Raw genomic sequence first — 12398 nt, 5'->3', positions numbered from 1 at the left:
TTTGGATGGCTATTTGTTGTGTGTGTTATCTGTTATTCTAAATCCTCCTCAGAGGTTCCTGCCCTCTATAACCTGAAATCTATCAGATGGATAATTGCCAAGTACAGTTGCCACTGGTGTTTAATGCACAGTGACTCACGATGGAGTCCGTGGTTTCTAATTTCACTGGGTCAGCGCACTAAAAATCATACAGCAACATATTTTCCCACTCAAACCTAAAGTGGCATCTATCCGTGCAGATAGTAATATACTGAAATGGTAAACAGAAACAATATCCTTGTTACTTGGTATAATCAAACAACTAATTATTATGTTTCTGTGGAAAGTAAAATATTCTCAGATATTTCAGCAAAATTGGTTTGAATACATTTTTTATGAAAAACAAGCGAGGCCAGTGTAAGAATACGTCCTTCAAGTCGGGTCCACTGGATGAAGTCTGCAATAAACAGACTAAAACACCCTAAATCTAAATAAAACTAACTTAGGAACAATCTATGTAAAGAAATAACAAATATTCCTGTTTCAAGTCCTGCATTGAAGATGTTACTGAAGTATGCAAGTACACTCATATTTTATATAAATCAGATTATTATTTATGCATTAATGCAAAAGGCAGGACTTTACTGTGTAGGTGGAGTATTTTGTATGGGACTGAAACTAGTGAGTATCTTTATTATGGATTAATCAGCTGGTTATTTTCCCCATATTTCAACTTTGAAAATAGTTGCACTTTTTAAAAAAAATGTTCAGCTGCACTGATAGTTTTGTTCAAATAACCATCATATTTTATAAGCCTTTTGTATGCTTTCTGTTCTAAAATGTAGTAACTAAAGCTCTCAAATAAGTGAAGTAAAAAAGAAGTATAGTAATATAAGTGCCATGAAAGAAAGAAAAAGTGATGTATTAAATGCAGATTTAATGCATTAAGTACATGTGTACAATGTGTAGGTACTAAACACAGTATCTGTGTATGCATATTTATGAGAAACATGAGTGTTTTTGTTTTTCTGAATTACAGCTCTTCGGTTCATTCAAACTCTGAGCCGCAAAAATTAAACAACACATCGTCTTGATTAAGCTCGATATATTTCTCTCCAAAGCATAAGCCAGAAGCAGCTGGCATGAATGAAGACAGCCGATACAAATTTAAAATCGCCATCGACTAGAATTATGTCATGTGGCAAAGTGGCGCGACAAAAAGAAAGCACGCGTATCCATGTTCATGTGTGCCGGTCTATCGGTAGGAGTGGGAACCCCCAGTCAGTCGGCACAATGCAGAGAAGCTGCAGGCGGTTGACTTCAACAATTTAAAACAGCTTTCTTCCATTTAGCACATTAACTTGCTCCTTAGAAAACAAGCTAGTGGGAGGAGTCATGTTACGGCAGGAACCCGCCTCAGTAGTCACATCTCTGTTATCCACAACTGCATCACACTGATGAACCATGCTGACATATTTCAGGTTTCTATGATTTTTTTCTTGCATTTTAAAGAGGGCCTAGGATCCATAGTTTTGAAACGGACTTGTATTTTTAATATAGTTATTTTGGATTCAAGGACACCACTGTGACTTCCGATAGCGTTTTTTGTTGCTCTTTTAAATGATGTTTAAGAATCAGATGCTTTTGTTATTGGTTGTATTTATATGCCCCTGTATTTTATGTCTGCATCCCACTGCTGCTACAGTTATTGATTGATGCCCCCCCTCCTCCTCCTCCTCCTCCTCCTCCACAACGACTGAGTCAGCCTTTAAACTAGGGGAGAAAGGGTCGCCGTGGAGAATACTAAAATCTAACAAAGTAGATAGAAATCAACAGAATCACGGCATGTTACAGGGCAAATAGTCTGCCTGAATAATCAGTGTTTACTGTTTACTTTATCTAGTGCTCTTTGGCTTTACTTCACAGTTCACCGAGCCAGTCTCTCTCCTAGCGCACTTCCGCTAATTCTTTAACATGCTCTATAAATTTCATTTATCAAACATCAAGAAAAAAAAAAAAAAACTTTTTCTCTCTCCTTGAGAATGTTGTGTGACTTTGATCCGGTAACCTACATGATCGATTACCCGTGAACCGTGAAGATGATTGCCTCCTTAATGAAAGCACAGTGAGGCATTTTGTTGATGTCCCTGAACTGACCACTAAAATCTAATGTCAAGTGATGGCATACAGGAGGATAATACAAAATAAGTTTGCTGATGAGTCGGCTTAAAAGAGGGCAAAAAAAGAAGAAGAAGCCGTTACCACTTTTCAACATGTTTGATCATTACAATACAATTTTTTAATCCCTCTCTCACTCTCTTTCTTTCCTTCTTCCTCCCTCCCTCCCTGTGTATCTCTCTCCGGAGACTCGTTTCATTCCAAAATTGAAAAATTATGCCCATACCATTTATCTTTTCTTGTGATTCAATAACAAGCACAAAGAATGAGGAAGGAGGAATATGGTGATTTTCAGAGAAAAGAACAATGTGTAATTTTGTTTGATAGTCACCCCGGTGCAAATTGAATATAGATTGGCATACTTCTTAATTACCGCGAGGCTCATTTGCTGAGTAATAGACAATGCAAAAAGTGCATGACAGTTCTGAGGTTTTTGCAGGGAGAGAAGACTCAAAGAGATTTATGTGCTATTTTATGTCTTATACTCTATTTTGAGCTTCTGTTGATCATTCAGAGCGCCTCCTTTTTGGCAAAATCATCTTGAGGCCTGCATTTCTTAATTCTTTATATGCCTTACAGTATAAATGACATGCTTAATTTGTTCCTCCAACATCATAGTGATGGTATTCTGTGCATGTAAAACTCACTTGTGCAGTTGGGAGGCATTCCAGACCACGTGCCGTTAGCTAGACACTGGCGTGTGGGCGAGCCGGTGAGGAAATAGCCCTCGATGCAAGAATACACGATGGCGTGGGAGAAGGTTGTGCCATCTACACGGGAAATACGGCCATGAGCAGGTGTGGATGGGTTCCCACACTGCACCGCTGCAATACAGGGGGAGAAAAGAGAGAAGGTGAAGGTCAGAAGTGTAAGAAAAAAAAAAAAAAAAAAGTAATGGATTTTCTATTTTCCATATCGGTGATTCACAATCTGACAGCTGGGAGTCTCCAAGGTGGCTGAAAGATGACTTCTGAAGGTCTCAAGGTGATTAAAGGGGGCCGTGAAAAAAATATATTCCTTCCATATTGTGTCAATAGTAATACTTATTTATGAAATAATTTCTGTGTAGCTTTTGACCCGATGTAGTATCCGTAGCTTCTTGACTCAGTCCGATAAGCACTCGGGGGGGAACAATCTGAAATGGGCCGATAGAAATCGCTGGCTCGTGTCAAGAGTTCCCCGTTCGGTGTCTCACATCAGCTGTTTTCAAAAGAAGCTGTAAACCAAACACTAATCTATACAGCATCGCCGCTTTATTAAGAAAGGCTAATGAGCAGAGCCGGTGCAGCGGTACACAAATCACCCCATTGATGACTCATCAGTAAATTAAGTGCAGTTGTGTATTGTCAATGAAATGTCATTTAATGCCGTCTCACAACGAGAGGTGGAGGAGGATCGGGGGAGTGATGGGGAAAAATGGCAGCTGTGGTCAAACGACGATTTAACTTTTAGTTTGAGTCAGATTTGACTTAATGCTGAACACAAAACAAGAACAACCAATACTAATTAACAGTAAACATATACAGCAAAATCTAAGGAAACACAAATAATATATGCTCAAAAAAGGAGTAGGCAGAAGTAACACTTAAGAATATAGGATTATTTATAATATATTAAATGCACATATTGAACTCAGACGAGAGGCTGAATTTCATGGAAAGTGTTACTTCAGTCGCACAATCGACGGAGATTTAAAAAAAAAAAACAGTCAACCTGAATGAGGCATCCCTTCCATCGTTTCCAGAACACGTCAACAATACAAATGAAGGGAAAGAGTCGGTTTCATGTGTTTTTCTTCTGCTCCAATCATGTCTAATTACAAACTGATTTGCTCTCTCAATCACCTAATTGTCTGGAAAACTGTAGGAGGCAGACATGAGACACACACACACACACAGGTTTTGGATAATGGATGGATGGGCTTTAACACTAGACAGGGCTTTAGATCACAGAGATAGCAATGAAACTCATTCAGGCGCCAGTGGATTTCTGGCCCCTCCCTCCTGAGGTGAAAGGACGCCTAAAAAACAATCTTTAAAATCAGGAGTTCAGCCGGCAGACAGAGTTGATAAGAAGGTAGTGGAAGGAGAGATGTGGAGTAAAAGGGGGGGTAAGGTTGAGCAACAGAGAGCCAGAGGAAGGACAGATGGAGTGGTGGACAAGGGACGGAGAGACATCCGGAGATAAGCAAGAGAAAAAGGCTGACAGCAGGGGAAACAAAGGATAAAGAGAGAGAGAGAAGCAAGAAACAAAAAAGTTGCACAAAAAAAAAGGCAAATAGAGAGTAGTTCAGATAGCCTATCATATTAAAAAATGGCAATTGTACCGTGCCAACCTGAAGGACAGCAAGAGGAAGAGAGTCGAAGCAGTCAAACATTTGCATCCATATCTGGGGGGGGGGGGGGGGGGTAATTTATGCAAAATGTAGAGCTGCCGTTCAGTGAACTAATATCTTCAAAATCCACAATGATTCATTTATCACAATCCAAAAAGAACTTGGCTTTAGGTGTCTAGAATTAATGAATTTTTTGGTTGCAATCTGGAAGCTAGTCACAGCACCATGTGCTGGCAGGAAACCCCAGACTGCAGCAGAGAGATACTTATCCATCTGGTGCAGTGCTGCTTGTGAGCTTTTTGAAATCATTTGTGTGCGTAGGTGTGGATGCACACGAGCGCCTATCTGTGCACTCGATGCACAGTCATGCTGTAACCCAGCAGTGTCTTTGTGTGCGAGACACTGCTGGTTACAGTTGGGAATGTCCGATACCAACGGCCGATGAGGTTTCAGGTCCATACCGCAACAAATTTAACAAATGTGAACATATCGAGTTCATCAGTGGTTTATTTTTGAAGGAGTCATTACAATGAGGTTACTTAACAATTTGCCTCTAGTATAGGTTAAGCCCCGTAAAAACACTGGATCAACCACTTCCCATAATGAAACTCAATAGCATCTGTTGTTGCCGGCTTTTTTGTTCAAACTACATGCCCCTGGTTGGTAACAAAGCAGTTCCCAAATTAGGTTTAAAATAGTAAATATCCGTTCAAAGGATAATAAATCAAGAGTAGGGATCTCCGCAAGCCTTCAGCAGCCTTTGGTATTTGACAGCTTCTAATATTCGGTCGCAAAAAAAGTACTGCGGTTTGAAACCTTATCCTCGTGCATCGCTCTCTGTGTGACTGCATGCGTTTCATGGTGCCCGTGGGTCTGTGTGTGAATGTGTGTGTACACTATCTCTTCGTATGAACCCTATGCACCCCCCTCCCACCGTCTCACAAGTAACATCACAGAGACATTTTGACAGATTTCCCTCACGTTTGCAGAACGGCTGTCGGCCCGACCACGTCCCGTTGGGGAAGCAGATCCTCTCTGCCGATCCGTACAGCGTGTGTCCCACTGCGCAGGTGAAGCGCACCTTGCTGCGCACTTTGAAGTTGCCCGCCTCCCTGGTGGCATGGACAGGCGTGCCGGGATCCCCACAGGTGCCCGCCGAGTTGCCTGCAACGGGAGATAACCAGAGAGGGATGCAATGTAAACAAGACGCTGAAGACGCCGTTCCCTTCAACCGTCTTGTGTTAGCGTGTACAGATGGGCCCTTTTTAACTTGGTACGGCGGTAAATTACGGCAGAATGTTCCCGTCAAGCCGAGGGGGAGAGAGGACTTGGACTGTACATCTTTTTTTGTCCTCCAGGAAGCAGCTATAAAAACACACAATGCACCAATGAGCAGTTGGCGCCGCGCCAAACAACCTGGAGGACCAATACCTTTCACTGCGTTGACGCCAGGCGCTTCCTGTCCATAAAAACAGCAGGGCCAGCATTAAAAAGGCAACCAGCTGTGGTTATGAGAAATGATGAATGCAGCTTGACCTACGAAGCCAAATGCACTTTCATCATCTCGGCTGTCTTTTGTTGTGCGGAGGGGGAAAAAAAGCACATAACACACATGACACTTCCGCTGCTGCTTCCGCTCTCACAGAAATTAATCCAGCGGAGGCAATAAAAGAAAAGAAAAGCGTGGCAGCAGAAGACAGAGTTAGACAGAAAGAGAGATGTAGAAAAGGAACAGACGAAGCCCGATATGCAGATATTCAGACAGCCAGAGAGAAAGATCACTGTGCTTGTCTGTACAGTTCGGTATGCGTTTGTGAAGGATCTGTGCTTTTTTTTTTTGGGGGCTGCAAGATCCTGTTCCTTGAGCTGTGCATCGTGTCCCCGTGTCGTCGGCTGCTGCTGCTGCTCTCCGTCTTCCCGAGCAGCAAACCGCTGCAGTAATACGGGACTTGTTGACAAAGCCTTACCGCGCAAACACCAAGCTCATATCTTCTACACGACGCGTCCCACTGCTCACATGTGCACGGACTGGATTTGTCAGGTCAGGGGCTCAAAAGCTGGAGATGTGTGTGGCCGTGTGTAAAAATAAGCGCACCGCTGTCTGTCAGAGAGTGTACTCGTTGAATGTGTGTTTGAGTCCCTTTCATGGATTTGTTTTGCTTGTTTTTGCAAGTGCATACTGTAAGATTCGTGTTCAAAGCTCCGGGTCCCGTGGCCGCAGGAAATTCAGGATTCGAGTTAAAGTTTAACAATATTTAATGGCAAAGATAATACTCATGTAGCGTTCACGATCGTGGGGCCAGAAAGGAGGAACTCTCCACAGACGGACTGGAGCTCCCAAGGAGCCACAGACCGGGGCTGTCTCGAGTCTCCAGACCAGTAGAACCATGTCTCCCCAGAACAAAAGCTCGGTCGTTAGTCTGGTCATGCAAATGAATTCACACCTAAAAGGTTAGTTCCATTGGTCAGTTCAAAGGATGCCGCCGTTCTGTTCGCTAAGCCAATTGATAAATTAACGGGGTCAAAGCTCACTCTTCCGGTCAAGGACAGGAAGTTCCCCCTATTATCCTGCCTTCAGAATAAAAGCAACACATTAGGTTTCAATCGGCATCCATTTTAACTATTGTCTAAACAATAAAACATTCATTCATTCTCATGCATCATACAATTAATCATTACATTTGTCATTAAAACAGAATAATAAAACAGTGATCCTCTCTTATGTTTCATAATACATTCCTCCAGAATATTCCTCATAATATCCCAAATTAATTATCATATCTTTCTTTATGTATTAATTTAAAACATAAACTTCTCTTATCTACATGTGCAAATATATATAAAATCCACTACAACCTAACAATACCTATTTGTTGCCTGTGTGTGTTTATGTGCGTGTGTGATTGTGTGTGTGTGCACATAGGTGTGTGTGTGTGTGTGTGTCACAGCAGCTGTCGGTACTTCATTAGTCTCCTTCGGTTAGGTGAGGCAACCCGGCTCGGCATGTACTGTGACGGCTATAATCTCTCTAATTGGGATGTTGGTGGATTTGGTTTGAATGTGAGTTAATGTGTGTTCACCAGCCTCACTTTTTGAGGGAATAATAAGGCCTTCAACTCACCTGTGCAACAGACAAAAGGGGAATGGCTTCGCAAGCAGTTTCAAGCCTCCTCTTACTAATTAACAAAGCAGGACAGATGAGGAAGGATAGACGCACGGACGGACACATAGATGAGAACTGTTGCCGAGGCTGGGATTCAGAGGAATTCATGGCCCGAATGATGGTGTTGCTATTGGTGATGAACACTCGCTGAGAATACAAATGTACCATTTAAATAATTTCTAGTCCTGCAGATAAAGCCGTCTGTAGAGTCCGCAGCAACCTTTCTGCAAACAGACTTTTAAACCCTTGCAGAGGCATCAATGGACAGAGGCAGTTAGCCATAAACTAACATTCTCCAGATTGCACATTTATTTTGCGAACACTGCATCAACCTTTAGAGGTTTTTGAGAACGGGACAACTTCACATTCTGTAAGCAACAACTCTGTTACAGCTGTGTTGTTGTTCAACAGATGTTTACTTAATGGATCTGAATTCATCAAGCCTCTGTGCAGTAGTACAGAAAATCGAGAATGCGTTACATTGAGATGCATCGAGAGTCGTGAGATGTTCACACAAAAGTGTATTTTTTTTACCCAATTGTAAGTTGATGATTTCATAGTTAACTAGACACACTGATGCAGTACAACGTGAGGACACTAACTAGCATCTATAACCAACATCCATATTGAAGATGGATCATAGATATTATATAGTGTACAGGTCACAAAACTACATAATTTCTGCACGTTTTCAAGTATTAATGATTATTATATGTGCACATGTAGCAAATCTCCAATGCATACGATCATGATTGGGTCTTACCTCTGATCCCCTTTTCAGTACAATGCCATTTTTCCTATCAGCATCTGGTAAAAACGTGGGGTTAATCAAATTCATTTTTGCATTTTATTGCGATGCGATTACACGTAATCAAATTTCTTGTTATGGGCTATGGCTCACCTCAGCACATCCATTTTTCTTTAGCATGTCAAGTCACAGCATAATTTATTATGACTGAAATCCTCCGGTCACTGACCCAGGACTCTGATTCTGCAGCACTAATTCCTCCACAGGGGTTTCCTCTCAAAACAGCAAATGCTCTTTGACACTTTAAATACTTGGGAGCAGACTGGTGCTGTCTTTACTTATCTCACTCTTCAACTGATGCCGATTAGGTTTTGGACAAGTTCAATGAAATGCACTGAATCTAGTTTGGTCTTAAATGTTTCATACCAGATTAGAGCAGTTTATTGGACGGGTTTCATCGAAAACAAACACAGGCAGTGCATCTCATGTTGGCGCAGCTCAGAGTGGTGACGCTTATTGTATTTCATCACTCACTTTCCATGAGGCTTGTTTGTCGTCACAGTAGGATGTGGATCTATGTAACCATCTCAACAATACATGCCACATTGCTTTTTAAGACTACGCTGAAGAAGAAAAAAAAAAACATGTCTACCTTCAACACTTGTTCTTTTGACCATAAGCATTACATCATATCATCTCAGGCCTAAGAACAGCTGTTAGGCTGTACACAAACAAAGATAAATACTCCACAACACCTCCTCCATTCTGCATAACTAAGAACTAAAACTGTGATGGAAACTCTGACAATGAGACGAGTTTGAGGGCATCTCCTTACCACCGTCGGAGTTCAACTGCTCCGCTGCCTCGCTACTGACCAACTGTCTCAGTTAATACTAAATACTGGAGGGTGAGCGGAGAGGTTGCACTCTCATTTCAAGGAGGAAAAAAAAAAACACTGTCATACGAGTCTGCTTACGAACATTACTTCTGGGTCGGCGAGTTGCACAAACCAAGTGAACGTTCAGTAAAGTGAATCCACTTAAATGGTCAGGAATGCTTAAGTGAGACGGGGAGGGAAGAACAGCGGATTAAGGGGGCGGGTTCAAAAAAACATCAAGAGAAGAGCCTGAAAAGTGAACCGCTGTAACTGCTTGGAGGAGACGGCGAATCTGTGGACAATGATGGTCAGATATTTTGTCATGTAGGTAGAATTTGTTTTAAATCCTGTCAGAGCTCCACAGGGCACTAGTTTGAGGGCAGTAATCTGGCTGATTAAATATAATGCGCTTGTTTGCTCTTTACACAGGCTCTAGCCAAATATCTCAAATCAATGTCAGGACTCCCAGGTACTACAGAGGTTTGGTTTTGTTTTACATTAAAAAAAAATCAATTAAAAAAAAAATAACAGAGTTAAAGCTCTAGCGAGCTTTAAAATAAAAAAAACAATGGAGTTTCATTGAATTTACTTTGAGAAGTTACATATAAATAATTCAGATGAAACTTGTCTCTAGGATCCGTGTCCTGATTAGTCTGTATAATCAAAATAAGTTTTGAATGGAACTACTTACTGGCAAATAAATAGTTCTTATGAGAACTGTTGACAGTGTGCTCCCTGGAGTATTAGGGCCATTGTTTCTCTACAAAAAAAAAAAAAAAAAAGTCGCTGCTGAATTTTTTTAAGAGCCATCTTTTAAGGCTATGAACTCCACAAACGGAATTCCATTAAACTCCATTACATTTTGGGGTGGTGGCATTAATCTCAGACAAAGCCCGGGCCAACAGAACTAACAATATCTGTGCGGCTTGATATCACTAGAGGCAAGTGAGAAAATATGTTTTAATATGTTCGGGTAAACGGAAAAAAAAACCATGTGTGGGAAGGTTTAAAATAAAATAAAAGCATACTCTACTTAACAAGTCAAACAACTTAATATGATACTGACTCCAGTGTCAAGAGGAAGACTGCGAAAGCATGCAGGAATGCTCGTGTATGTGTGCGCGACTCCACCTGTGTACCTGAGCAGTGGGGCAGCGGACCGCTCCAGTGTCCGTTCAGCTGACAGGTGAGTGATGAGTCTCCTACGAGCTGGCGGTCTCCGGAGCAGGAGTAGCGCACCGTGGAGCCAAAGGTAAACGTCTCCCCGCTCATCACACCGTGTGGAGGTGCTCCTGGGTGGTTGCAGTCCACCTCTGCATGACAAGAGAGAGAGCGAGGAAATTATAGGTTTTTATGGCTCAAGCACAACCCGCCACTCACAATTATACAGGTGAGGCAAGCCACCGTTGTATACCGTTAATAAATGGATCGATGACAGAGGAACATGCATATCACACGGCTTGCTGCTTCATCAAAAAGGAAGTGCTGTAATACTAAAACGGTGCTACTTCAGTCATTTTAAAAAAAAAGTCAATTTGATGCTCACTGGATTGTTTTCAGGACTAAAATCTGACTTTCTGTGCTACTTTTTATTTTTCCTTCGACCTTTACATATTTGATGTGGGTGCTGTCACTTAAATTGGTCTCGTAATGTCAGTGAAGCCTTGAGACGTCAATGAACATTTAAGACAGACACTCCTGTGTCTCTCTTTGAGCCCCTGTGCTCAGATTACAGTTGGCGTCCTCACATGACGAGCCAGGTGTTTGAGAGCAACATTAAAACCTCACACAACCCCTCTACATTTCATTGACGGTTGTTTCAGAATGTCAGTGTTTTGGTGTTTGAGGGAACATTAGCGATAGCCTGAACAACTGGCCCGATGACAGTTTCTACATTTCTCCATTAAGCACAGTGCAGCATAACCATAAGCCACTGGGGCATCGAACATTACACAGATGCTCTCAGGCACAGCATTTAGCAACTTGTGCCCATTTAAACTCTGGAAGCAAATGAGGACACAAGCAAGGTTGTGGACACTTAGAGTGAAACTTCTCTTCATTTGATCATTTGCATCTCTTGCATTGTCGATCAATTAATTCACTTTTTGCATAAATGCACTAATTAAAGGGTAGAAAAAAAAAAAAATATGTACAATGTACAAGAAAAAGACAGGAGAACAATGTTAGTAACCAGGGTAAAAATGTAAGTAGCCACTGTACCGATGCACTCTGGGAGAGGTTTGTCCCAGTGGCCCACCGGCTGGCAGGTGAGCACGGCCGAGCCAAACAGGTAGTATCCCGGGTTGCAGTCGTAGAAGACCACGCTGCCGAACGTAAAGATGCCGTGCTCAATCTTACTCTCCCGGATAGAATTAGCGGGGATGCCAGGATCTGTGCAGTTTACCACTGAATGAAAAAGAAAACAAATATATAGTTATGGCATCGCGAGTCATTCAATTACTTTAATCATAATGGGGAAAATACAGACGGGCAGAATACCGACAGCGGCAATCAAATAAATGTGAATTACTGCAAGGATATTCCAGGCTCGACAGACGTTTTAATGGTATTTAAAAAAAGGCAAATTACTGCTGGAGCTGTATACTCGGAAGAACAAAATGTGTGTGTGTGTGTGAGTGTGTGAGGGGGGTGGGGGGGTGCCTGAATGGAGTCCCAACATTGCTCGACCCTAATTTCTACCTCAACATAAGAGTAGAAAAACAAGATAGAACATATATTAACAGGCATGTGGCAATCTTGCCCAATTAACTCCACCCAGCATCTTCACTGGGGGATCTGACTTTTCTTTCCTGGAATCTTTGCAGCCTCCTTTGTTTGGAGCCTCATTTGCATAAATTATATCTGTCAGCATGTTCCCATGGTGAGTTAATAATAGGACTGTTGATACGACCTGATCGGTGGCCTTTTCTCTTCGTTCTACAAAACAGGAAGACGAGTGAGCTCAGGCTATATTTAAGCATCGTCAATGATAATATCGCCTCGAGCATTAAAAGGCACGTCTATTGTCACAAATTCACGAGCATTCGGTTCAGAGGCAGTCGAAGTCTCCAAAACCGCACTGCTTGTTTAGACAGCTGGACGTAGATGAGGGTGAAAT

General features: G+C 42.0%; 1 protein-coding gene across 1 annotated transcript in view; it reads right to left on the bottom strand.

Moving 5' to 3' along the window:
• LOC117745212 (CUB and sushi domain-containing protein 3-like) overlaps positions 1 to 12398 on the bottom strand; it is a 185303-nt gene that overhangs the window by 25191 nt on the left and 147714 nt on the right. Inside the window, 4 exon segments of the mRNA XM_034553370.1 lie at positions 2805 to 2981; positions 5474 to 5656; positions 10420 to 10593; positions 11501 to 11686. Coding sequence (XP_034409261.1) covers positions 2805 to 2981; positions 5474 to 5656; positions 10420 to 10593; positions 11501 to 11686 — 720 coding nt within the window.

This window comes from Cyclopterus lumpus, chromosome 16 (assembly GCF_009769545.1).
Source record: "Cyclopterus lumpus isolate fCycLum1 chromosome 16, fCycLum1.pri, whole genome shotgun sequence".
Taxonomy (NCBI): domain Eukaryota; kingdom Metazoa; phylum Chordata; class Actinopteri; order Perciformes; family Cyclopteridae; genus Cyclopterus; species Cyclopterus lumpus.
This window is presented reverse-complemented; position numbering and strand designations above follow the sequence as displayed.